The following is a 26,281-nucleotide window of genomic DNA, read 5'->3' as shown; positions in this document are numbered from 1 at the left end:
GGAAAACAGCTTTTTGGGGGGGATTACGGCTCCCCCCCCCCCAGCCCCCTCGGCTGAGCCCCGGCCAACTCGCGTCACGGGTGGGGAGGGGGCGGCGGGGGGGGGGGGACGCGGGGCAAAACGCGGGGTTGGGGGGGGGGGGGAGTGTAACAGCGGGGGGGGTCCCGCCGCAATTCCCCCCCCCCCCGCCCCGCTTTCCCCGGGGGGACCCCACACCCCGGAGGACCCTCCCGCGGAGGACACCCCCCGCGGGAACCCCCCCCCCCCCCCCCCCCCCACGAAGGAGACCCCCCCCACTCCCCCCCCGGAGGACACCCCCCCGAGGACTCCCCCCGAGGGAGACCCCCCCCCCGAGGACCCCCCCCACGGCTCCCCCCCCCCGCCCTACCGTGTCGGGGCCGTCGCGGCGCCCGAGAGCCCGCAGCAGCGTCCCCACCGCGCCCGGGGGCTTCATGGGGGGGTCGCGGGGGGGCCGGGGGTTCTCGGGGGGGTCCGGGGGGCTCGGGGGATCCGGGGGGGGCCGGGAGCGGCTCCGGGAGCGGCTCCGGGACCGACGGGCGGCCCGAGGATGGGCCGGGCCCGCCCCGGCTTCCGCGCACACTTCCCGTGGGGGGGGACACCGGGGGGGGACACGCGGGACAGGGAGGGGGGACAGCGACACGCCGGGGGGGGGGGGGGATCGCTGAGGCCGGGCCGCGCCGTAACACGGGTGGCGCCGCTGCCTCAGTTTCCCCTTCCCCGCCCCCCCCCGGGAACAGGGAAACACCCCAAAAAAACCGCGCCCCCCCCCCCCCCCGCCTCGGACCCTTCACGGCGCTGGGACCCCCCCGCTGCTGCCGGGGGGGGGAGGGAGCGCTGTACCCCCCCGCCCCGCCCCGGGACCGTTAACCCCCCGCGGGGGGGCTCCCGGGCGGGGGGGGGGGTTAACGGGACCCCGGTCCCGGCGCGGGGTGACCCCCACCCCCGGGACACCCGACTCCTGGCGAGCCCAGGACCCCCCCTTTACCCCCCCCCCCCGCCGTGGGTGCTGCCGCCCCGGGGCTGGGGAACAAGGGGTTAATGGGGGGGGGGCATCACCGGGGAGGGGGGGACATAGGGGTCCCTACGGCCCTGGGACATCGCTCCGGGGGGGCTACAGGGGACGGGGCCCCCCCATAGGGCGCGGGGTGGAGGGCCCCCCCAGCCCCCCTCGAGGTGCCCCGGGGTCTGGCTGCCCCCCGGGGGAGGCTCGGTGCGGGGGGGGGGGGGGGAGAGTTTGGGGGCGCGGGGGGGCCCGTCCCCGCAGCCCCACTCGGGGTCCCGGGGGGGTCCCACCCCCCCCCGCGTCCGCGGCTCTTCCTGGTTGCGGCCGCTCGGCCTTCCCCGCCCCCCCGCCGCCCCCCCCGCACCCACCGACCCCCTTAGCGGGCTCCAACCCCCCCCTCCAGAGGCCGCCCCCCCCCCCCGGCGCGGAGCACGGCGTGTCCCAGCCCCCCCCCGGCCTCGGGTGTCACCCCGGGGGGAGAAGGGCCCCCCCGACACCCCCCAACCCCCGCGAACGCACCTTGGGGGCGGCGGGGGGGTGCGGGCAGCAGGGCCGGGCCCAGCACCGGCCGCCCCCCCCCCGGCCCATGGGCTCCGGCGGCTGCGGGGGGGTCCCCGGTTCCCGCTTCCCGGCGCTGCCTTCCCCCGGGGGGGGCTGTTTTTTTTTTGTCCCCGAAAAGATCGTGGAAACGGACAGAAAAAAAATAACAAATAAAGCAACAACCCCTCCCCCCCCCCCGGCCCCCCCCCGCCCGGCCACAGCCACCGGCCCCGCGGGGGCGGCGGGGACATCGCGGGGGGGGGGGACGCGGGGGGGTCCCAGGGGGGCTGCGGGCGCGCGGCGACCCCCCAAGCGGGGACACGGGGGGGGGCGGGGGGGCCCCCCCTCCATGGGCGGCAGAGGGGGGGCCGCGGGGATGGGTGCGGTGTCGTGTCCCCCCCCCTCCAGGGACAGCCCCAGCCCCGGGCGGTACCTGGGGGGGTGTGTGGGGGGGTCCCCAAAATGGGGACATGGGGCGGGTGTCCCCCTCGACGGGTGACAGCGGGGGGGGGCCGCGGGGATGGGTGCGGTGTCGTGTCCCCCCCCCCCCTCCAGGGACAGCCCCAGCCCCGGGCGGTACCTGGGGGGGGGTGTGGGGGGGTCCCCAGGATGTGGCGCTGGGGGGGGGGGGTGTCCTGGTGTCGGCTGACGGGGACACCAGGGGGTTTGGAGCGCAGGAGGGTGGCGATGTCCCCCGGGGGGGGGTGTCAGTGTTCCCTTGGGGGGGGGGGAACCTGCCGTTCATCCTGGGGGGGGAAGCCGGGCCCCCCCAGTCCCGCTGTGTCCCACCCCCGGGGCGGGTGGGGACGGGACAGGGGTGACCCCCCCCCTCTCCCCAGAGCCACCCCCGCCCTCAGCGCTGGGACAGACCCAGCACCGGGGGATGCCGGGGGGGGGGGGAGAGCCCCAGGCCTGGGGGGGGCCCCCGCAGCCCCCCCGGCGGGAGGGGGCCCGGGCTTGGCCCCCGCAGCGTCGCCGCCGGCCAAGGCGGGAGCGGAGACAGAGCCCCATTGTGGGGCCGGGGCCTGCGACGGGGGGGGGGAGGCCGAGGGGGGGGGGTTAAAAGCACCGACCCCCCCCCCCGAGAGGGGTCCCGGGTTCCCAGCGGCGGCGGGGGGAGGACGTCGGCACCGACCCGGCCATTAGCTGCCCTCCCGCCCCCCCCCGCGCTGATGAAGCGTTAATTGGGCTCATTCCCCGGGAGCCGGGCAGGGGGCGGCACGGCCGGGGGGGGGGGCGGTGTCGGGACCTCCCCGGGGTGGGGGGGGGGGGGGGGGGGGGAACGGTCCAGAGCATCGGGGGGAGCATGGAGGGAGGAAATCCCGGGGGGGGGGGGGGGTGTGAAAAATGGGGGCATTGAAGGGTGTTTTAAAGATGAGTTTTATTGGACGACACGCCCCCCCGCGGGGAGGGGGGGGGCAGAGGGTAAAAGGCAGCTCCCGGCCCCCGCCGCCCCCAACGCCGTTTCCAGACGTTATTTTGTACAAATTTTTACAGGTTTCGCCTCAGAGGCTGCGGGACAGGGGGGAGCCGTGGGGAGGGGGGGTGTGTGTGCCCGGGGGGGGTCCCCATGTCCCCGGGGGGTGGGGGGGGGGGGGGTCCCCACGTCCCCAGGGCTGTCCCCTCGCCTCCAGCCAGCCCCAAACAGCCCAAGCTCACCGTGGGCAGGGGGAGGGCAGGCGGGTCCCCCCCTTTTCTCCCCCTATAAAAGGGGCGGGGGGGGGGGGGGGGGAGACACGGTGGGAAAAGGGGGGGAATTTGGGACACCCCCCCCCCCCCATGACCGGCCCCCGGCAATGGCCAGACCCCGCTAAAAGGGACAAAAACTGGAAATATTTCACGGTGGGGCCCCAATTCCAGGTTTGGCCCGTTCTGGGGGGTGGAAACCCGTGAGGAGGAGGAAGAGGAGGAAGAAGTGGCTGGGGGGAGGGGGGGGGGACGGGACGATGACGGACACAACCCCCCCCCCCCCCCCCCCCCCCGGCCCTGCCATCAGCACCATGGGGTATTTGGGGCAGAGCGGGGTAATTCGGGGCAAACCGGGGAATTCCTCCGTGGGGCTGGAGAGGAGGAGGAGGAGGAGGAGGAGGAGGAGGAGGAGGAGGAGGAGGGCACGGAGGGAGGGAGGAAGGCTGCGACTTCTCTTCCTCAACCGCCCGCCCCAGCTCCATCCCGCTCTTCTCCCGGCAGGCGGGGGGGGGGGGGGGGGGCTCCGGTTTCTTCCCCGCTCCGAGGGCAGCAGCGACAGCAGGGAGTTCTCCTTTGGGGGGGTGGGTTGTTTCCCCCCCCCCGATGTAAGAAGTTGGAGGCGGGGGCTGCGGGAGCGGGGGAGGTTCAGGTTTTATTTCTCTCTCTCTCGCGGCCGGGCAGAGGTTTGGTTTAGTTTAATTCTCCGAGCGATCCCAGGCTGGCGGCTGGGGGGAGACGGGCGCGAGGGGGCCCCGGAGCTGGTTTTTGTTTTGTTTTTTTTTTGTTTTGTTTTGTTTTTCTTTTATTCGGCGCATTCTTCCTCGTCGCCATCATCTTCGCCGTCCACCGAGAGCGCCGCGTATTTGCTGGCGTGGCTGAACTGCGGGGGGGGGGAGGCAGGGAGGGAGCCGCGTCACACACCGCAGCCGAAAATAAGCCAAAAAAACCCCCCCCACCACCCCAAACAGAACAAGTAACTCCCAAACTGGGCTATGGCGGCAGCGCCGGAGCCGGGGTTCAAGCCCCCCCCCCCCCTTCCCACCCCCTGAGGACGCGTTTTCCCCTCCAAAAACCGGTGCTTACGGAGGGTGGGTTCTCGTCAAGTTTCTTTGGCTCAGATGCAGGTCGCGAGTCGTGATCCTTCCTGCTCTCTTTCCTGCAAAACCAGGGATGGGTCAGCCGGGGGAGGGGGCAGAAACCTCGCCCGGGGGGGGGGGGAACCTCACCCAGGGGGCAGAAACCTCGCCCGAGGGGGGAAAACCTCACCCGGGGGGGCAGAGAGCCGGCAGCAAGGGAGGGTTTGAACCAAACCCCATGTTTTAATCCCGATTTTGCTCCAGGAGAGGGCGGCTGCGGCGCAGGAGGGCGGCAGGTCTGACCAGGAGGTGCCCCCAGGGTGGGCGAAACCCCGCTTCCCCGGGGGGGGGGGGAGACACCCCGCTTCCCCACACCAACCGCCCCCCCCCCGGGTCACCCACCTGTCTGAATCCCCCGGGCCACGGCCGGAGCTCCCGCTTCGGACCTTGGAACCGCTCTCCCGGCCCCCGTCCGGCTTGTTCTCGTCTCCTGGGGGGGGGGTAAAGGCCATGAGGTCTCAGCCCCCCCCCGCCCAGCACAGAGCCCCCCCCCCGATGCATGGCCAGCACCGGTGGGGGGCAGCTGGAGGGTGGCTGGGGCACTATTTCTCTCTGTGCCCTGTCCCCGCGCTGGGGACAGTTTTTGGAGCTGTCGGTGATTCCGGTGGGGAATCCCATCCCGGCCGTGCCCCACACTCACCTCTCCTGTGGGCGCTCTTGGGGGGGGCCCCATCTTCCAAGGGCAGGCTGGGGGCCGGCTGGCTGCCACTGCCGGGAGAGAAGGGGAAGGTCAAGCCCTGGGGAAGGAGATGGCGACGCCACGGAGCGGGGAGAGCCCGTTGCCGCCAGGGGAGAACAAACGCTGCGGCCACCGGGATGTCTGGATGCACCAGTGGGAAATCTTGGGAGAACTATGGACTGGTTTGGGGTGGGAGGGACCTTAAAGATCATCCAGTGTCCCCCCCCTGCCCTGGGCAGGGACACCTCCCACCAGCCCAGGTTGCTCCAAGCCCCGTCCAACCTGGCCTTGTGCCCCTCCAGGGATGGGGCAGCCACAGCTTCTCTGGGCAACCTGGGCCAGGGGCTCACCCCCCTCACAGCAAACAATTTCTTCCTCAGATCTCACCGAAATCTCCCTCTTCCAATGTAAAACCCTTCCCCCTCGTCCCATGGCTCCCCTCCCTGCTCCAGAGTCCCTCCCCAGCTTTCCTGGAGCCCCTTTAGGGACTGGCAGGGGCTGGAAGGTCTCCCCGGAGCCTTCTCTTCTCCAGGCTGAACCCCCCCAGCTCTCTCAGCCTGGCCCCACAGCAGAGGGGCTCCAGCCCTCCCAGCAGCTCCGGGGCCTCCTCCGGCCCCATTCCAACACCTCCGTGTCCTCCTGCTGTCCCCAATGCTGCAGCGGGGTCTCCCCCGAGTGGGCCAGATGGGCAGAATCCCCCCCCCACCCCACCACCCCGGCCCACTGCTGGGAATGCCGCCCAGGTTGCCGGTGGCTTTTTGGGCTGTGAGTGCACGTTGCCAGCCCGCGTCCAGCTCAAGGTAGCCCAAGGGCCAGGACACGTCCCCCCCCTGCGGCACCAACCTCGTTGGAGAGTGCTGCTCCGAATCCGAGCTCTGGGAGCGCGCGGGGGGGTTGCTGCTCCGCTTCACCCAGGCGTTCTCCTTGGGCGGCGGCGCCGGCATCACCTTCAGGGGCTGCTTCTCCTCCTTCGCCTTGGAGGTGGGAGACGGGGCATCGTCCTCTTTGGTGAACGTCTCGTTCTCCAAGGACTTCTCGCTCTCCCTCCTCCGCGTGGCTGCAGGGGAGACACAAATCGACGGAGGGTCACCCAAAAGCTGCAAGAGGGGTGACAAGTGACAAGTCCCCGCTCTCCACTTACTCCTGCCCGTTGGGCCGGTTCCCACAGAGGTGCCGGGAGGTCCCGAGTTGCCGGTCTGTGAGGACTCGCTCCCCGTCCGCGATCGCTCCTGGTTCTCTTCGCTTCGCCAGCTGGGATGCCTGTGCCGGAGGGGAAAAAGGGCTGAGCGGGTGCTCGGGAGCCACACGGCAGGGAGGGACGAGGGTCAGCAGGCGGGTTCAGAGCACCCCAAGAGCCTTATCAGCACCGCTGCCAGGAGGAACGGTCACAGGGGAAAAGGCCACTGCGGGTGTGACCGTGCTCCTCAGGCTGGCCAAGGGACCACACCGGTGTCTGGACATCCCCGGCAGCGTGGGCAGGGGGGCGAGGGGGGGAATTCTGCCCCTCTGCTCCGCTCTGTGAGACCCCCCTGCAGTGCTGCCTCCAGCGCTGGGGAGCAACAGCAGGAGGACACGGAGCTGTTGGAGCGGGGCCGGAGGAGGCCCCGGAGATGCTGGGAGGGCTGGAGCCCCTCTGCTGTGGGGACAGGCTGAGAGTGCTGGGGGGGTTCAGCCTGGAGAAGAGAAGGCTCCGGGGAGACCTTCCAGCCCCTTCCAGTCCCTCAAGGGGCTCCAGGAAAGCTGGGGAGGGACTCTGGAGCAGGGAGGGGAGCCATGGGACGAGGGGGAAGGGTTTTAACCTGAAAGAGGGAGATTGAGGTGAGATGTGAGGCAGAAATTCATCCTGAGGGGGGTGAGCCCCTGGCCCAGGTTGCCCAGAGAAGCTGTGGCTGCCCCATCCCTGGAGGGGCTCAAGGCCAGGTTGGACGGGGCTTGGAGCAACCAAGGGCAGAGGGTTCGGGATGAGATGAGCTTTAAGGTCCCTCCCAACGCCACCCGTGCTGTGAGTCTCTGATGCTGTGACACCCCCCCAGACACCAAGCAGGTTTTAAGCCCAAGAGCCCACCGTGGAGCAGCCAGAAGCCCCTTCCCCATCCTCCTCCGGCCCCAGCCCACCTCTCTCGGGGCCGTCTGTCTATCCTCTTATCGTCCTCCAGCTGGCGTTGAAGCTTCTCTTGCTCCTTCTGTAGCCGCTCTTCCACCTCCCGCTCCCTGGCGGCCGTGTCCACCGGTTTGGCCCCCCCGAAGATGGAGGCAGCCCTGCTGGACTGGGGCGCGGGGGCCACGGAGGTCTCCTCCTCCTTGGGCGCACTCCGGGGCTTCAGGTTCAGCTTCGGCCTCTGAGTGGGACCTGGGAAGGAGCCACGACACCACGAGTGAGCGCGAATCTCAGCCTGAGCCGCTCTCAGCGCGGCGGGGGGCGGTCAGATCCCCCCCAACAGAGCCGTTACCTCTGTCATCGCGGCGGAAATCATCCCGGCCGTAATCATCCCGGGAGTTCCACCTATCCATCCGGTCATCCCGCCGGTCATAGCGGTCTTCGTAGCGGTCACCTCGGTAGTCGTCATCCCGGCGATAGCCGCTGCCAAAGGCCCTCCGGCCGCTGCCTATCCTGGAATCGTAGCCTGCAAGAGGAAAGGTGACCCTTCCCAGTAACTCACAGCCTCTCCCAGGCCGGCGGGGCACAGAGCGGGAGGCCTTCCTGCAGGCCAGCACCTTCCTAACTCAGTGGCCTCAAAATCCCGGTTCTGATAAGGACCAGAGCCAGGCCAGGGGTTAACGCTGCCTGGAGACGAAGCTCATCTTCCGCACCCCTTCCCCAGTTACAGGAGGGGAACTGGGCCACACTGGGCAGCTCATCTGCCATGACAGAGTCTCACCCTCACCAATCTCCACCCCAGCAATCCTTCGGGAATATCCCACCTCGGTCATAGTCTCTGCTACGGTCATCATAGCGATCCCTGCCCCCGAAGCCACGGTCCATATCCCTCCGCGGACCATCACGATACCGATCGTCGTAGCGATCCCGGTACCCTGGAAGCAGGAGAAGGGGGGGCTGGCGTGAGCGGGGCAGCACAGAGGGACCTGGCACAGCGTTTCACCCCGAACGCTCAGGTGACAGACACCAGCAGGGATTTTCCTGCGCTTGTTATTGTAAAAGAGTCACAAATCCCTTAACGAAGCAGGAAAATCCCGCTATTGTTCTCCAGATGGGAGACGGCGCTGCTGCACTCGCCCTTGCAAGGATCTAGCTGGGGAATGCGCTCCGGGTGGCTGCTCCGTCAGCATCCCATCACAGACGGAGCAGAATAAAGCACACCTGGATGTCAAGATAATGCAGATTTTCAGTGGAAAACAACAGAAAGGAGGAAAAACTATCCACATGGAAAAGATGCGGCAGATTTGGCTCTGGGCTACAGACGCACGGGAAGCAGCCACCAAGTCCCACAGGAGAACTGCTTGCCAAGGGAGAATCCTTCGTCACCCTTCAGACCCCCTCTGTCACCATTTTGGGACAGCAACGGAAGCAACACCTATTTCTGTGTCAACTCACTGTCTCCGAAGCTGTCGTCGCCCCTGCGGGGTGGGTAATCATCAAAGCTGTCGGTGGTGGCAGGACGGGCCCTCCAGTCGCTCTCGAACCTCTCCGAGTCCCGGAAGCGATCCCGATCTCTGCCAAAGCAGCGATCGTCCCGATCTGCCGGGGAAGGGAAGGGAATTTCAGCTCGCGGGTGGAGAGCGGCCGTCAATCGAGCGAGAGCACAACGCGGCCTCTCCAGAGGCACTACTCGCTATCAGCAGGAACCACCACCGCTGTGAGAAGCCCTTGGCCGAGTCAATTAGCGCGATAGGGACAGCCCAGGGGCAGGGGAGGAACCAACACAACCCCTTAGATAAGCGCCAGCAGGCAAAACATCCCAGCCGGGCTCTGCAGCCACGCAAGCAGGAACCGAGCCCAAGCCACAGTTTGGGTCGGGACAACAGTGATTTGTCCCTCCCCAGCCAGGCCGATGGCCAAGATGTGGCTACCGAGAGAGCCGAGGCGAAGGGAAGATCGCAAGCCAGGAGGACGCTCACCTTTATCCTGAGCTTGATCGGCAACATCCACTCGTATCCTTCTGTTCCCTAGAGACTGGAAACAACAGGGAGAAGTCGGCCCTGAGGCCCGAAGGTGGGCAGAGGGGCGAGAGACGAGCCTGGGGCCATGCCTGAGCACAGAGCCGCAGCTCGTGCCACACAGGGCTTCTCCTGGGGCCCTGATCACCTTAAAAAGCACTTTTTTCCCCATTTAAGTCTTTCTCCAGCAGGAAAAGCCACTGCTCTACAAGAAGACACCTCTTAATGCGTCTCTTGCACCCAGGATGCACAGGAACGTGCCCGATGTGGCGGGGAGGGGACATTCGGGGGCTTGCAGGCACCAGTCCTGCTCCGTCAGGGGTGGGACTCACCTCTTCATTGAGGCTCAGAGCCTGGAACAAGGAGTCTATGTCTTCAAACTCGGCATAACCAAAACCTTTCAACCTCTCCGGATTGGTAGGCTCCCGCGGCAAACGCACAGCACTTATCTGCGGGCAGAGAAAGAGGAAAACTCACATTAAGATTCTTGCGCACGTTAATAGGACGGGCAAGGACCGAGTTACCTGAGACAACGCAACTCATGGCTACCAAGGGCTGAAGAAATACTCTCAAAGAGGAGCAGGGTTCAACCCCCCTTCAAACACACCACAGGTTCCCACTAGAAGTGCCACCGACGCTTGTTTGGAGGGAGGGATCTGGCACTGGCAAGAGGTTTCCGGCTGCAGCGGGCACGGATCCGAAGGGCCAGGAGAGCTTAGCTCCGCTCCGTGCCCCAGGAACGGGGCTCCAACCCCACAGCATCCCCCCTTTGCATCCCACACGCTTTCAGAGCTCATTCCAGGCTTCCCCGTGGAAAACCAGTTTGGGCCCTGCTCAACCCAGACGTTTCGTGTTCTACACGAGTCCCTGGGCCGCGGGGACAGCTCACCGGCTTCGCTGGGTTACGTGTCATGTGTTCTATGTGCACCCCCAGTCACACTCGGAGCCCCCGGCATCGCTCCCAGGCCCTATCACACCCCCTGCCGCACTAACGCCTTCTACAACCTCTCCTGGACGCATTTTGGTTCCCAAATGCGGCGGCTCCCGGGTCACTCCCTGCTCCAAGGGCCAGGAAGTGGCAGCAGCCTGCGGAGCTTGTTACGCGCTGGCAAAGGGAAGGCACAAGTTGTCTTCAGATGTGAGGAACCACAACCAGGAGAGGGTGGGAAGGCAGAACAAGCGACGGATGCCGGGCAAACGACTTCCGCAAGGGTGAGGGCCACCATCCTGCTTCGCTCCTTACTCTCCTGCGTAGCACTGAACCCTCTGCCTACATCTGGCCGGGGCTGCAGCCTCTCAGCTCCCTCCTCCTCAACAGGAGCCTGCGCCAGGCTGTCACTCTCCGAGGGGGAGTGGGTGCTGCCTCAGCAGGTACCAGAGGTCAGAAAAACAAGCCGAAAAGGCAAGACGCAGGTAAGCAGCGCGGCTCTGCCCGCGGGGAGCTATCTGCTGCCATCAGCAGCCGTGCCAGGAATGCCGACTCCAGTTGCATTTCCCAGGCTGACCTCCCAGGAGGGAAGCGGCCGTTTCTCCTCGCCAGAGAAACTCACCCTCCCCATCTCCTCCCTGAATAACCCAAGGGCTCCAACATTCTTAAAGCTGGGAAAAAATAATATTGTTGTGGCAGTAGCAGGCTCCCCGGGAGCACCCCCTGCTCTTGGCCATGGGAAGGACATATCCTGAGGGAGCTCCAGCTGGGAAACCCCTTGAGAGGGCCGGCCCCAGCTCAGGCCACAGCAGAGCCCATTGGCACAATCCGTGGTGCCTCCGTGAAATTATATTTATGAAAGGGCAGAAAAAAACAGACAGGCAGAGGAAGGGGGGGAAAAAGCGAGAAGGAGCAGAGGAAATGAAAATTTCAGAGGAGGAGGAGGTTCTCCAGGTGCTGGAGCAAGTAATAGCAGTAGCAAGTCTATTCTAATCGGTAATAAATTCAGTTTTCCACAAGTTGAGACTGTTTTGCCTGTGACTAATTGGCGAGTGATCTCCCTGTCTTTATTGCAACCCGCAAATTTCCTCCTCCTGCCCCGCTGAAGGGGAGCGAGCAGCTGGGTGGGTGCCTGGCATCAGCTGTGCAGCCCAAATCACCCCGAGATCCAGCCTACCGTCCCCTCTCCGCCTGCTTCAGCGGGACAAACACCAGCCGCCTGCCTTAAATTGTTCCCGCTCCATCACCATCGCGGCTGAAACGGCAGGATCAGTCGTTTCCTTGCTGGAAGTCAAGCGACTCATCCGAAATCCAGCATCGGACAGCCACGGCCGGCTGGAAAACACAGCTCCGGGCACAGAAAGACCTGAAGGAGCCGGGAGATGCCGCAGCCAATCCGCAGCAAAGTGGGAACCAACCGAGGGAGCAAAGGGGGGTGGTGGCATCCGAAATCATGGTCTTTACAGCCCACATTTCCCACAGCACCTCCCTGCCCCGGCTCTGAGCCGTTACTCACATTGAGTCCTCTGAAAAAGTCCTTGATGGATTCTTCCGTCACGTCATAGGGCAGGTTTCCCAGAAAGGCGGTGTAAGGGGGGGATTTCGGGAGGCGGCTTCTGTCTATGTTGGGTTCCCGAGCAGCCCGCGGGGCGGTGGGCAGGATGGAGCGGTCAATCGGAGGGGCCCGGTACACATCATCATCGTTACTATGCCAAGTGGTAGAAACTAAAGGGAGAAATTTGGCAAATCACCCGAAAAAGCATCCAACTAGAGACCGGTTACTGCCACGGCCATCGGCCTCGCCGCACGGTGCTACCAGCGGCGTTACGACCGAGGAGCTGCACGTTAAAGCCCTGACATTCATCTGGCCGATCTGCTTGACCCAGCAGGAGAGAAGCTGCCCAAAAGGCACTGGCAGCCCCCAAGGTGAAACCGGAGCAGGTCAAACTGCACGGGAGAGCAGCCATTTAGTCTGGCCACCCGTTTAATAAAGCATTAAGCCTTTCCGGGATGAATTCCTGTTTAAATCACAGCTCGTCTCGATGGAAAAATACCCCAGCTCAACAGTAACGGTTTCAGAAGGAGAATTGGCTGCGAGGTCACCCCGCTCCCCGGTAACTCCTGGGCTTGGGTGACTCTGCCCACCCTCCACTCGCTCTGCTCCGGTTACAGCGACAAAAAGCTCTTTATCCCATTCCTGGCCCCCACGAGGCTGCAAATCTCCCTCCCCTTCACCAGACCACGACTCTGGCTCCTAACGAGTCCTGGGTTTGCTCTCTCAGCTTAATTACTCCCCAGGAAAGAACCAACCAGCAAATCTGGCAGCGTTTGGGCGTGCCGTTGCGGGTCACCGGCTGTTCAAGGGTACAGCCCAACCCGAGCTGGCCGGGTGGTGCTTACCAACACCTCCCACCCCGCAGCGGTGGAAGGAGGGGAAGGACCTATCTGTGGACAAACTGCCCCCACACCCCTTCAACCCCAGGGTCCCGCAGGCCAAGAGACTTCTCGTATCGGTGATTTAATGTCAAAAGAGCTTTTTGGGTGTTTGACTGATTGGGGAGCTCCCGCGAGCCAGGAAAGGACAGTACCGTCTCCTTCCAGGTCATCTGTCTCGTCGGCCCAGCTGACGGGTTTGGGGATATAGGTCGGGCCACCGCCGCCGCCACCGTCCTCTGCCAGAAAGTCTGTCAGAGTGAGGGTCTTGCCCTTCTTGTTCTTCTTCTTAGCTGGGGGGAGAGGGAGAGAGAAGGACGTGAGTGAGCCATGTCTGCCAACGGCCTGGTTTCGATCACCTGGGCAACCAAGACGTGCCACGAGCCACTGAGAGGCGCCACAAGCCACCGAGACGCAGGCACCGTCCACACCATCATCCAGGTTTATTTTCTCTTTCCGTAGGGATAGCAGCCTCAAATTCAGCACAGCCGAGAATCAAGGCTCCCCTCGCTCGAAGGACACCCCGAGTCGCGTTTTGGGGGTCAGCCATACCCAGCAAGCCTCCCTGGGGGCTCTTTATTTTGGGGGAGGAGAAGCCGTCCCACTTCTACCGAGGCCCCAAGCCAGAGCATGGCACAGCAATGCCAGGAACTCCAAGATCCCTCTGGAGCCAGAGGCCAGCCGGCCTCGCCGACATCTTAACGAATCCCCCAACTCCTCTGGCTCAGGGATCATTTTCGGCTCTGCGAGCGGCCGCAGTGTTTATTTGCCCAGGCTTTGCCATCTCCCGACAAAGCCAGGCATCACGACAGGCTGCGACACCTCCCAGCAGCGCTGGGGAAGCCGGGCTATTTATAGGCAGGTGGGTTATGATGCGGTTTGCAAAATTCACCTTTTTTTTTTTTTTTCCTCCTTGCAGAAGGAATTGCTGCCCCCCTGCGGCATTGCCAGCCGGAGCAGGGACTGACGGCGCTTTGACCTGCAGAAACGTCACCTTTACCCGCAAAAACATCACCTTTACCTGCAGAAATGTCACCTTTACCCGTAGAAATATTTCCAGGCAGAGCTTACAGGGCTCAGACACCCCCAGTGACCGTGACACCCCCTCCGTAGGGTTCTTAAGTGTCACTTCAGCTCTCCTCTCCCAGCAGAAAGAAAAGCCAGGAGGCTTTAAAAGCTACTACAGCAACAGCAATGCGAAATCGCTAATTGCTTTTGAAAACACACGCTCTTATCTTCGTTAAAAATAAATAATAAACTCTGGGACTGCTGGACTTCGCACAGATAATCTCTAACCAGGCTGCTGGCCGCGGTGTCTGATAATTAATCGGTGAAGTGTCGCGGCAGCCTCAACGAAGACAAACACGACAGACGCGGGAGTTTCGCAGGCTACTCGTTTGCAGTCTCTAATTAGCCAAGGCTCGCCTGCCATTGCTCAGAGCTGAGGGATTGCTCACTGAGCGGCGCTTAAAATGGTTTCTTCCACCGAAATCCCTGCACCAGCATCAATATAACAACCACCGCCGTCTTCCAGCGGGGAAATAAGGGGGTGAGAGGCTCCAGGTATGGATCCACCACCTGGGTGCGACACCTGGCCCCTGTCCTGCTTCTCAGCCCCCCCAGGTCCTCATTTTCTGGGTCCCACTCTTCCCCTTTGGTCTCAGGCTGAGTTTTAAGGCAGAGTAAAACCACAGCCTGCTGTTCCGGCTGGGAAGACGGAACCAACCCACCCTCCTGAACGTCCAACATCCCCAGCAATGCTGGGAACTCCTAGATGCCACCAGGGAGCTCCCGCTCTCCCACACTCTTGCCAGATCTTCATTCCCAACATCCACCAGGGCCCCAGCAGGGACGGAGAGAAGAGCTGAGCCTAAAAACGACCCTTTCCCCTGCAGTTTGGCCAGTTTTGCCCCCAGGTGCATTACACAGCCCCATTCCCGTCCCCTGGCCCCTGACCACCAGAGCCGCACCCCACCAGTAGAAGGAGACCCATTAGCACAGAAAGGAAACCCAGTAGCTGCCTGTGTCCTGATTTTTAGCCACCGCACACCAGTCCCCAGTCTCGGGTCCCCCGTCACCGTCTCCTCGAGCCCGCAGGCAGCCATCACCGCTTGCCAAGGTCGCCCAGCCTGCTCAGGTCCTCCAGTCGGGCTCTGGCCAGTTTCGGTAAAGCCGTGATGGCCGAGTGACACGGAACGGCACTGGCAGCCACGGGGAGATGCGTGGTGGCTGCTCCCCCTGGCTCTGGCCATCACCCCTTTGGTGGGGGGCTTGTCCCCTCCTCACAGCAAGACCCCAGTCATGCTCTGGAGATGACTCTGGCAGCGCTTGGTCTTCTTCTTGCATCTCCAGCTGCTTCCTGCCCCCACGGGTGTCGCAGCCTCGGCTTTGGGACTTGGGGTGACTGGAAACGCTTCCCCCAGGAGCCCAAACACACATGGAGCCACCCTGGGGGGGTGACCAAGTGTCACCCACACCTCTCACCCCCCCAGCTCCCCCTAGAGCTGCTCCACACCCACCACAGAGCAAACCAAGTGGTTTCTGACACCCCTGGGAGAGCGTGCGGCACCCCGCAGACCCTGCGAAGCCTGGCAGGGAGCCACGATCCATCTGAGAAGCACCTGACCTCGGGGGGTGACACCTTCCAGACCCCCCCTGCTGTGTCCGTGGCTGTATCTGGGAGGGGGACAAGCGGCTCAGGGGTCTCACCAACCCCTGGGGGCTCCCCGGGGCTTTTGCTGCCAGCTGCAAACATCTGTGCCCCCCCCCAAAATTTTGCCACCTGTTTTGGGGACAGCAAGCTGTCCCCACCTATCCATAGGCAAAGGTCGTAAATCCAGTTGGCCCTTTGGAATGGCTTAAGCTCCGTTTGCCAAGGAGAAACTCATGGAAAGATGACGTCAGTGCCGGATAAAAACGCCGGGAGAGCAGCAGCAGCGACTGCCTGGAAAAAACGAAGGAGAAATGCTCTCCTGCCGGAGATGAGCACCGTTCCCCAGGAAGGGGGGCTGGGCGGTGTGTTTGAACCTCCCTGCTGTGCCGGTACCACTTCCCAAATACTCTGGCCACATCAAATGGCTACCAAGTTAGGGCAGGAGCTGATGCCGTGAAGCAGCTACTGTCGCGGGATAATGGCATCGCTCTGTCTGCTGACACCGTGTTGGGGGAGGAAAACCCCCACCTGGGCAAAATCTGCCCCTTTGTGTTGGTTTTAACTCTGCTGAGGGGCAGCTGAGCCCCCCCCGGCGAGGCACTGGGGCTCTGTCAGCCTCCACACACGGTTTTTGACACATGTGGAACCCCGTGGAGAGTCCTGCGGCCGCAATCTGTGCCCTACAACCTTCCCCTTCAGCGCCCTTCCCCTGTAGCTCAGAGGCCCCCCCCACCCCCCCCCGCTGGGTGGCTCCATGGGGCTGCTGGGGGTCGGGTAAGGAGGGGGAGCATTGCCCACCCTGTGCATGGAAAAGGCGCTGGGCACCAACCCTTCCCTTTCAGAGCACGGGGGGACTCTTCAGCATTGGCCTTGCCCACCATGACACCACCCTAAGCTCCCTGCCCCAGTTTTAGGCTCCCTGTCCATGTCGGAGCCTCGCCGGGCCTCAGCCAGCCAAAGCACCGCGGCTCGGGAAACCGCAGAGATCTGGGGGGGGGGGGGGGGGGGGGGAGTGACTAATTTCTGCATTTCCCCCCCACTCACCGGGCTCCAAATGGCGCCGGTGGCTGGAAGAGAGAGGCTGGGGCCCTGCTGGCCGCCGCATGTGGGGCATTGACCAACGCGGACGGGGGGATATTTGGGGGGAAAAAAGGGTGGGAAATGGCTCAACTGGGGGTTGGGGAAGGACAGAGCCGGCCCTGCGGGTGGCTGACAGCACCCAGCGCTGCCCAGCCACCATCTTATGGAAGACACCCGCGGCGGGGGGCACAAACCAGGCCTAGGCAGGGGAACAGGACAACGTGGACCCGGTGGGAGGGGTGGACGGGGACCACACAAACCGGGCCCGGAGGAGGAGGACGACGACGGGGACAACATAAACCGGGTCTGCAGCGGAGCGGGTGGGGTGTGTGACAATGGGGATGACACAAACCAGGCTCGGGGCTGGAGGCGGGGGAGGCAAACCGGGCCCGGGGAGGGAGGGACGGAAAAAGACAAACCGGGCCCGGGGACGACACAAACCAGGCCTGTGCCGGGGGGACACGAACAAACCGGGCCCGGGGAGAAGGATGACACGGACAAACCGGGCCCGGCAAAGGGGATGACACGGACAAATCGGGCCCGGAAAAGTTGGGGGAGGGGGCAGACACTGCGGGTCTGCTTCTCCCCGGTGAGAAACGAGACGGTTTCGCCCCCCCCCCGCCACCGCTGCCCGGGGCCGGCAGCTGCAAGGAGACTCAAGGGTATCGGAGAGACGAGGATGGGGGAGGGGGCGGCGCGGAAGGCGGGGGGGGGGGGGGCGGGGCTCCGGTATCCCCCCCCCCGGTACCGGGCCCGGCCGCGTGCGCCCCGCGCACCCACGTGGGCACCGCCCCGCCCGGGGCCGCCGCGCGCCTGCGCAGTGACGCGCCCGAAGGTTCCATCTCCCCCCCCCCCCCCCGCCCCGCCCGTCAATCACCGCCGGCGGCGCGCGCCCCCCCGCCAATGGGAGGCGGGGGGGGGGGGGGGGGGGGAGCGACCGCGCGCGACGGCCTGAGGGGACGGGGGGGGGGAGGGCGGTTCTCTGCCGCCACCGCCCCCCCGTCCCACCGCTCCCCGGTCCCGCCGCCGCCCCCCCCCCCCTTCCCCCGGGGAGCGGCAGCGCCCGGTGCAGAGCGATCGTCGCCGGCCGGGCCCCGCGGAGGCCGCCGGGCGCCGCCGCCGCCGCGCCGCGCTCACCTGAGGCCGCCATGTTGGGAAGAGGCAGAGAAGGCAAAGGACCCGGATGGCGCCGTCACGTGACTATGAGCCGGCCCCGCCCCTCCCCCGGGAAGGGCGGGGCCGGGCGGGGAGCGGCTGATTCTGCGCTTGGCGGCGCCGCCCGCGCCGCGATCGTGAGCGGGGGGGGGGGCACCGGGCACCGCGACCCCCGTGGGACGGATCCGCAGCCCCTGTGGGCGCCGTGACCCCCGAGACAGGCACCAGCGCCCCGTGGGCAACGCACCGTGACCCTCGAGCAACGCGCCGGCACCCCGCGTGTGCACCGTGACCCTCGTGCAAGGCACCAGCGCCCCCCGTGAACGGCACCAGCGCCCCGTGGGCGGTGCGCGACCCCCCCCCCCCCCCGCCCCCCCCCGGCACTGCGACTCTCGTGCAATACACTGTCACCCCCGTGGGCAACACACGGGCACCCTCCGTGCGTTCACCGGCGCTCCCCGTGCACCGTGACCCCCGCGCAACACATCAGCCCCCCGCCCCCGCCGTGTGTGCACCGCGACCCCCGTGGGACGCGCCAGCACCCCCCCGTGTGCACCGTGACCCCCCCATGCGATGCACCAGACGTGCAACTCTTGTGCGGCGCACCAGGACCCCCCGAGTGCACCGTGACCCCCGTGGAACGCACCAGCCCCCCCCCCCCCCCATACAACACACCAGCGCCGCCCCCCACCCCCCCGCCCCGTGTGCTCTGTGACCCCCGTGAAACGCGCCAGCCCCCCCCGTGGGCAATGCACCAGCACCCCCTGTGTGCACTGTGACCCCCGTGCGATGCACTAGAGCCCCCCCATACCCCTGCAATGCTCCAGTCCCCGTCCCCCCGCCCCGGCTACTGCCCCCCCCCGGGCAGCGTCCCCCCCCTCCCATTTGCACGTCGGGTCCTCGTGCAACGCACCGTCCCACGCACACGCACCCCCAGGAGCACGGCACCCCCCCGCACCTCTGCAGGCCGGGCCTGCACGGCTGTGGGTCACAGTGTGGGTCACAGCCGTGGGGTGCAGGGTCCCCCCTGCCCGGTGTCCCCGTGTCCCGGGTGGCAGCGGTGGCTCAGCCACGGGATGGCAGCCGGAGCTCGGGAATGACCCCGGGGCTGCTGGTGACGGGGACGTTTTGGAGTCCCTGCAGCTGCTTTTGGGGGGTGGAGATGCCTCCGGGGACCCCCACAGGGGCAGGGGGGTGGGGAGATGTCCCCCTGTCCTCTGTCCCTCTGTCCCTCCATCCTCTGTCTGTCCATCCGCCATACACCCCCCCTTGCACCCAGCCCCATCCCTCCACATCCCCCCGCCACCGACTCCTCCTCCATCCCTCCGCACATCTGTCCGTCTGTCCATCCACCCACCCACCCAACTGCCTGTCTCTCCATCCCTCCATCCATCCCTCCCTCCCTCCATCCCTCCATCCATCCCTCCCTCCCTCCATCCATCCCTCCATCCATCCCTCCCTCCCTCTGCCCATCCATCCATCCCTCCCTCCCTCCATCCCTCCATCCATCCCTCCCTCCCTCCATCCATCCCTCCATCCATCCCTCCCTCCCTCTGCCCATCCATCCATCCCTCCCTCCCTCCATCCCTCCCTCCCTCCATCCATCCCTCCATCCATCCATCCATCCCTCCATCCATCCCTCCCTCCCTCCCTCCATCCCTCCATCCATCCCTCCCTCCCTCCATCCATCCATCCCTCCCTCCCTCCCTCCCTCCATCCATCCCTCCCTCCCTCCATCCATCCATCCCTCCATCCATCCCTCCCTCCCTCCCTCCATCCCTCCCTCCCTCCATCCATCCATCCATCCATCCCTCCCTCCCTCCCTCCCTCCCTCCATCCATCCCTCCCTCCCTCCCTCCCTCCATCCATCCCTCCCTCCCTCCCTCCATCCCTCCCTCCCTCCATCCATCCATCCATCCCTCCATCCATCCATCCATCCCTCCCTCCCTCCCTCTGCCCATCCATCCCTCCCTCCATCCATCCATCCATCCCTCCCTCCCTCCCTCTGCCCATCCATCCCTCCATCCATCCCTCCATCCATCCATCCCTCCATCCGTCCCTCCCTCCCTCTGCCCATCCATCCATCCATCCATCCATCCCTCCCTCCCTCTGCCCATACATCCATCCCTCCCTCCCTCCATCCATCCATCCCTCCATCCATCCATCCCTCCATCCATCCCTCCCTCCCTCTGCCCATCCATCCATCCATCCCTCCATCCCTCCATCCATCCATCCATCCCTCCCTCCCTCCCTCCCTCCCTCCCTCCACCAATCCCTCTCCATCCCTCCATCCCCCCAGCTACCTGGGTATCTGTCCCTCTGTCCCTCCATCCACCCATCAGCACCAAACCACCCGTCTGTCCGTCTGTCTGTGTCCGTCCCCCTGTGCCTCAGTTTCCCCCCTGGAACCCCCCCGTGGCCCCAAACCCCGTTCTCTCCCCAGCAGAAGGAGACACCAGGACGCAACATCTCCCCGGGGGGGTGAAATGCCATTTTATTGGGGGGGGGGGGAGAGTCTCAGGGGGGCCCCCCGGGTGCTGGGGGGGCCGGGGGGCCCCCTCCGCCGGCTCAGTACGTCCGCACCTTCACCTCCTTCGTCTCCGTCACCACCTTGCCGTCCACCACCCTCTGGGTGCTCCTCTGGGTGGTGGTGGTGGTGGTCTCCTTCTCCAGGGCATCCTGCAGGCTGGGGGCCGGGAGGAGGCACTGAGGGGGCTGGGGGTGTCCCGGGTGTCCCCTCCCCGCACCCGCCTCCTGCCAGATGCGTGTGTGTGTCCCCCCTTCCCCAGTGTCGCCCCCAGGAACTGTGAGGTGACAGAGCTGGAGCATCCTGGAGGACGGGCTGGGATGTCCTGGCACCTGGGGCACATCCCGGCTGGATGCCACCGCTGTCCCCTCGGGGTCCCCAGGGTCTCCTCAAGGATGGGACCTGGACATCCCCTCACCCGGGGCTCATCCCGGCTGGACGCCACTGCTGTCCCCTTCCCACCCCAAGCCCATCCTGCAGGATGTGACCTAGATGTCCTCTCACCCGGGGCTCATCCCAACTGGATGCCACCACTGTCCCCTTCCCAAGACCGTCCTGCAGGATGGGACCTGGACATCCCATCACCCAGGGCTCATCCCAACTGGATGCCACCACTGTCCCCTTCCCAAGACCGTCCTGCAGGATGGGACCTGGACATCCCATCACCCAGGGCTCATCCCAACTGGATGCCACCACTCTCCCCATGCCAAGACTGTCCTGCAGGATGGGACCTGGACGTCCTGTCACCCGGGGCTCATCCCAACTGGGTGCCACCACTGTCCCCTTCCCATCCCAAGACTGTCCTGAAGCAAGGAGATGGAACATCCCGTCACCCGCGGCTCATCCCAGCTGGGTGCCACCGCTGTCCCCTTCCCTCCCCGAGCCAAGGATGGATCCAGGACACCCCACCCCCGGTGTCGTCCCCGTCCCCTCTACCTGAACTCCTCTCCTCCCTCCAGCAGCTGCCGGTAGGTCGCGATCTCGGCCTCCAGCTTGCCCTTGACGTTGAGCAGCGCCTGGTACTCCTCGGCCTGGCGCTGCAGCTCGGTGCGCACCTGCAGCAGCTCGGCCTCGGCGCGCAGCACCAGCCCGTTGAGCTGCTCCAGTTGCGCGCCGTAGCGGTTCTCCACCTCCAGCAGGTTGGCCTCCAAACCCGCCTTCTGCAGAGCACGGCGCCGAGGTTCAGCTCAGCGCCGGGGCGGCTCGGTGGCCCCAGGGGCGGCTCGGTGGTGGCCCCGTGGGGCTGGAGGTGATGGCGGGGAGAGGGTTGTCTTGGGGGGTACCTGGTTGTGGAGGGACTCCAGGTCGATCTCCAGGGTCTGGACGGAGCGACGGAGGTCCACCACGGTGCTGCGGGCTGTGTCGATGTCCTTGCTGCTCTGCGTGATCTCGATGGTGCTCTCGGTGATCTGAGGGGGGGACACACACGTGTGGTTTGGGGGGCCAACGCCTGGGCCTGACCCCCCACGGCCACCCCAACCCGTGGAGGGGACATGGCAGGGGGGAAACCACCCCAGGAAGAGCCAAGCCCAAGGACCGGGGTCCCACGTGGGACAGGGGTCCTCCAGGAATGTTCCCAATGGGGGACCAGGACCCCCTTGGAGAAGGTCCCCACTCCAGCCTTGGTGTCCCCCGTGGGACAGGGGTCTCTTAGGAGTGTCCCCAGTGTTGGACTGGGACCCCCTTGGAGAAGGTCCCCGCTGTGGGGCTGGGGTCACCGTGGGATAGGTTCCCCCTGGGGAAGGTCCCCGATGCTGGACCAGGACCCCCTTGGAGAAGGTCCTGCTGTGGGACCAGGGTCCCCTACAGGGTAGGTGTCACCTCAGGAATGTCCCCAGCGCTGGGCCAGGACCCCAGTGGGTCAAGTCCTCCCCATGGGGTGCCTTTGGGGAACACCCCTATGTCAGACAGGGGACCCCCAGGGGGATGCCCCCCCAGAATGGGGTTCCCCCTTGTGTCAGGACCCCCAGATGACCGACCCATTGAGCTGGGGGCTGCCCCCCTCCTTGGCTTGACGTCCCCCAGGGAAGACACCCCCATGGGGCATCACCCCAGTCCCCCGGGGACCACCGGCACCCCCCGGGGTGCAGGTTTTTTGGGGGGAGTGGGGGGTGCTGGACCCACCTGTCTCCCCCATTGCTTCTCCAGGTCCTCCAGGTTCTTCTGGGCCAGGGCGTCGTACTGGGCCCGGATCTCCGCCATGATCTTGCCCAGGTCCTGCGACTTGGGCGCGTCCACCTCCACCGTCAGCGCCGAGTCGGAGACCTGGGCCTGGAGGCTCTTCACCTCCTGGGGGGCAACGAGGGGCCGACGTCAGCGTGGGGTCCCCAGTGGGGCCAGATCCACCCCCCCCGCGCCCCCAGCTTCGTCCCCACCTCCTCGTGGTTCTTCTTCATGAAGATGAGCTCCTCCTTGAGGGACTCGATCTCCCCCTCCAGCTGCATCCGCGCCATGTTGGTGTCATCGATGACCTTGCGCAGCCCCACGATGTCGTTCTCCACCGAGAGGCGGATGGCCAGCTCCGCCTCGTACCTGGGGACACCGCGCTGAGCCGCCGGCCACGGCCCCATCCCTGGCCCCATCCCCTCCCCAGCCCTGTCCTCATCCTTGTCCCCGTCCCCACCTGTGCTCTTCTCCCTGTCCCATCCCCATCCTCATCCTCGTCTCCATCTGCATCTCCCTCTCCAGCCCCATCCAATTCCTGTCGCCGTCGCCGTCCCCGTCCCCACCTGTGTTCTTATCTCTGTCCCATTCCCATCCCCATTCCCATCCTCATCCTCTTTCTCCATGCCCAGCCCCATCCAATTCCTGTCCCTGTCGCCATCCCTCTCCCCATCCTCGTCCCCATCCCTGCCCCCATCCTCATCCCCATTCCTGTCCCCACCTGTGTTCTTCTCCCTGTCCCATCCCCATTCCCATCCTCGTCTCCATCTCCATCCCCATCCAATCCCTGTCCTTGTCCCCATCCCTTATCCCTGTCCCCATCCCTATTCCCAGCCATGTCCCCATCCTCGTCCCTGTCCCCATTCCCACTCCTGTTTCCATCCTTGTCCTTGTCCTCATCCCCCTTCCCATCCCCAGCCCACCCCTGTCCCCATCCCTCTCCCCGTTCCCATCCTTGTCCCTATTGCCATTCCTGTCCTTTCTCCATCCACACCCTCATCCTGTCTCCCCCCATTCCCATCCCCATTCCCATCCCCATCCCCATTCCCCCTCCTGTTCCCGTGCCCATTCCTGTCCCCATCCCATTCCCATCCACATTCCCACTCCATTTCCATTCCTGTTCCCATTCCCACCCCCACCCCATTCCCACCCCATCCCTGTCCCAGTTCTCACATCCCCATTCCTGTCCCCATTTCCATCCCCATTCCCATTCCCATCCCCATCCTTGTTGCCCATTCTCATCCCCGTTCCTATTCCCATCCCCATCCCCATTCCTGTTCTCCATTCCCCTCTCTGTTCCCATTCCCGTCCCTGTCCCCATTCCCATTCACCTCCCCATTCCCACTCCATTCCCGTCCCTGTTCCCATTCCCGTTCCCGTTCCCGTCCCTCACTTGACCCTGAAGTCGTCGGCCGCCAGCCGGGCGTTGTCGATCTGCAGCACCGTGCGGGCGTTCTCCACCGTCACCTCGAAGATCTGGGGGGGACACGGGACGGGGGGTCACGGGGACAGGGGGACCCGGGACATGGGGACCCGGGACACGGGGACATAGGGACGCGGGACACGGGGAGATGGACACATGGAGACATGGGGACACAGGGACGCGGGACATGGGGAGATGGACACATGGAGACATGGGGACGCGGGACATGGGGACACGGCGCCGTCACCGAGGCGCGGGGCCCCCCTGCCGCCCCCCCCAGCCGCCGCCCGCGTTGCCCACGTCACCCCGGCAGGTGCCACCTGGCAGGTGCTGGCGCAGCGGGGGGGGGACGGGGGGACCTCGCCCCGGAAAAGCGCCGATAAGACGGGGTTGGGCCAGAGGGGGGACGCGGGTGCCCGGGAGGGGCTCGGCCACCTCCCGCCTCACCGTGAGCCCGGCCGACCTCGTGGCGCTGGGACCCGCGGGGGCCCCGTCCCTCCCGCACCCCCGCGCCCGTGTCCCCTCGTGTGTCCCCCCCCGGGGTCCCCACAGGGGTGACGCCCCCGAGCCCGGGGTGCCGAGTCCACCCCACCCCAGCACCCGCCGGGGCCACGCTGAACCCCGCGGTGCCACCACCCTCGGGGACACTGGCCGCCCCCCCGCGGGGCCCCCACCTTGTCCCGCAGCTCCTCGATGACCTCCCAGTGGTGGCTCCAGTCCCGGGCGCTGGGACCTTTCTTGGCCATGAATTCCCGGATCTGGACCTCCAGCCTCCGGTTCTCCTGCTCCAGGCTCCGGACCTTCTCCAAGTAGGTGGCCAAGCGGTCGTTGAGGTCCTGCATCGTCTCCTTCTCGTTGGCCACCACCCCAGAACCCATAAAGAACATGCCGCCCCCCAACCCGGCCCCATAGCCGGCCCCATAGCCGGCCCCATAGCCACCCCCAGAGCTGGTCAAGCTGGTGGTGCGGGTGACGGAGATGCGGGAGCCCGAGCCCCCGGCCCCGGCGTAGACGCTGGCTGCGCTGCTGGGGGGCACGAAGCGGCGGCCGGAGCCGAGGCCGGGGGTGACACCGGAGCGGCGGGAGCTGGAGTAGACGCTGCTGCGGGAGAAGCTCATGGTGGCGGCGATGGGGACGGTGACAGGGACACGGGAGCGAGATGGACGGACGGAGCCGGACGGACGATGGACGGGTGGATGGACGGAGGGGATTTATAGCCGGGGGGAGGAGGGAGGGCGGCCCCACGGCACCTCCCCACGGCACGAAGGTGGGGCTGGATCCAGCCCAAGGCTTTGTTCCTGTGGGGTGCAGGGCAGAGGGACGGGGCTCGGCCCCACAACCTGTGGGGCCCCGGAACAGAGGGACAGGGCTCAACCCCACACATTTTGGGGGACCCCACGGCTCCAGCTCTCCCCCACCCCCCCGTTGCCCACCAGCCCCACGTCACCCCACTGATACACCCGCCCACCCCACAGCGAACCCCATCCCTGGGGGCAGTGCCCCCCCCCCCCGCAATTCCTGGGGTCCGCGGTGGGGCTGGACGAGCTGGACACCCCGGGGCGGGGGGGGGGGGGTGTCGCTGTGGGTCCCCCGTGGGGCCGGTCCCGGGGGGGCTCGTCCTGCCCCACCGGCTCCATGAATCCCGCCCGGCCTCTCCCCGCCCCGAGATGGGTGGGGGGCACCCAGGCACCCTCCCCCCCATGCCCCCTGGGGCACCCCCAGCCCAGGGACACCCCAGGGAGGGGCTCAGCCCCCCCGCCCCCCCCCTCCCCTGGCCCGAGGTTGGTTCACGGCGGCCCCGGAGCATCGCGGGGCGGGGGGGGCACATTCCAGCCTTATCTGAGGGGCTGGGGGTGGTGTGGGGCAGGGCACGGCCCCACGGCGGGGCCAAGGGGGCAGCGATGGCCTGGGGGGTTGTGGGGGGGGGTCCTGGGGGACACAGGGGTGGCGGGGGGGTCCCCACAGCTCCCCCCCCCCCGGCCCCGCCCGGGTTCGCTCCTGCCGGGACATAAAGGGGGGGGAGGGGGGGCAGGGGGGGGCCCGATCCTGGCACAGCCTGCGGCCCCGGGTCTGTCCCCACCGTCCCCCCTGTCCCCTCGGCCCCTTGGGCAGCCCCAGCTCCTGCCCCATTTTGCCCCATTCCCGCCCCGTTCCCACCCCACTCCTGCCCCATTCCCGACCCGTTTTGCCCCATTCCTGCCCCATTTTTTTCCCCATTCTGCCCCGGTTTTCCACATTTCCCCCCATCCCTGCCCCATTTTGCCCCATCCCTGCCCCATTTTGCCCCGTTCCCGCCCCGTTTTCCCCCGTTCCTGCCCCGTTTTTCCCCGTTCTCCACCGTTCCCGCCCTGCTTTGCCCCATCCCTGTCCCGTTTTGCCCCGTTCCTGCCCCATTTTGCCCCGTTCCTGCCCCATTTTGCCCCGGTTTTCCACATTTCCCCCCATCCCTGCCCCATTTTGCCCCGTTCCCGCCCCGTTTTCCCCCGTTCCTGCCCCGTTTTTCCCCGTTCTCCACCGTTCCCGCCCCGCTTTGCCCCATCCCTGTCCCGTTTTGCCCCGTTCCTGCCCCATTTTGCCCCGTTCCTGCCCCATTTTGCCCCGTTCCTGCCCCATGCCGCCGCCGGCCGAGGGTTTGTCCCTCTGCCCGCCCCGCGCCATTTCGGTGGCCTCTGGGGCGCCGCCGGTGGCACCGGAGGAAGGAGGAGACCGGGGGGGGGGGGACGAGGAAATGGAGG

At 66.1% G+C, this 26,281-nt stretch overlaps 2 protein-coding genes across 2 annotated transcripts; both read right to left on the bottom strand.

Moving 5' to 3' along the window:
- Positions 1–3,880: 3,880 nt before the first annotated feature.
- On the bottom strand, positions 3,881–17,752 carry EIF4B (eukaryotic translation initiation factor 4B). The gene is made up of 15 exons (XM_074565004.1): positions 17,416–17,752; positions 12,701–12,838; positions 11,629–11,837; positions 9,517–9,633; positions 9,146–9,200; positions 8,622–8,765; positions 7,991–8,101; positions 7,519–7,692; positions 7,184–7,418; positions 6,210–6,328; positions 5,912–6,125; positions 5,030–5,097; positions 4,732–4,819; positions 4,337–4,409; positions 3,881–4,133 (listed from the first exon to the last, which is right to left on the bottom strand). The coding sequence occupies exons 1-15, from the start codon at positions 17,426–17,428 to the stop codon at positions 4,056–4,058; spliced, it is 1,836 nt and encodes a 611-aa protein (XP_074421105.1). The 5' UTR covers positions 17,429–17,752; the 3' UTR covers positions 3,881–4,055.
- Positions 17,753–19,903: 2,151 nt separating this feature from the next.
- KRT18 (keratin 18) lies at positions 19,904–24,747 on the bottom strand. The gene is made up of 7 exons (XM_074564967.1): positions 24,221–24,747; positions 23,517–23,599; positions 22,336–22,492; positions 22,085–22,249; positions 21,244–21,369; positions 20,897–21,120; positions 19,904–20,119 (listed from the first exon to the last, which is right to left on the bottom strand). Exons 1-7 carry the CDS (start codon positions 24,662–24,664, stop codon positions 20,002–20,004), a joined length of 1,317 nt encoding a protein of 438 aa, XP_074421068.1. The 5' UTR covers positions 24,665–24,747; the 3' UTR covers positions 19,904–20,001.
- Positions 24,748–26,281: the final 1,534 nt, after the last annotated feature.

Source organism: Larus michahellis, chromosome 22 (assembly GCF_964199755.1).
Source record: "Larus michahellis chromosome 22, bLarMic1.1, whole genome shotgun sequence".
NCBI lineage: Eukaryota > Metazoa > Chordata > Aves > Charadriiformes > Laridae > Larus > Larus michahellis.
The sequence above is the reverse complement of the archived record's forward strand: the minus strand, read 5'-3'. Positions and strand labels throughout refer to the sequence as shown.

What these genes read in the sequence shown, in the direction of transcription:
- EIF4B (XM_074565004.1), bottom strand. An exon ending in CGATCAAGCTCAGGATAAAG is followed by an intron (nt 8,766 to 9,145) that starts GTGAGCGTCCTC and finishes CTTCCCCGGCAG; the next exon opens with ATCGGGACGATCGCTGCTTT. An exon ending in CAAGAGCGCCCACAGGAGAG is followed by an intron (nt 4,820 to 5,029) that starts GTGAGTGTGGGG and finishes CCCCCCCCCCAG; the next exon opens with GAGACGAGAACAAGCCGGAC.
- KRT18 (XM_074564967.1), bottom strand. Translation starts at nt 24,664, where the DNA reads ATGAGCTTCTCCCGCAGCAGCGTCTACTCCAGCTCCCGCCGCTCCGGT. An exon ending in TGAAGAAGAACCACGAGGAG is followed by an intron (nt 22,250 to 22,335) that starts GTGGGGACGAAG and finishes GTTGCCCCCCAG; the next exon opens with GAGGTGAAGAGCCTCCAGGC. An exon ending in TGGAGTCCCTCCACAACCAG is followed by an intron (nt 21,121 to 21,243) that starts GTACCCCCCAAG and finishes CGTGCTCTGCAG; the next exon opens with AAGGCGGGTTTGGAGGCCAA.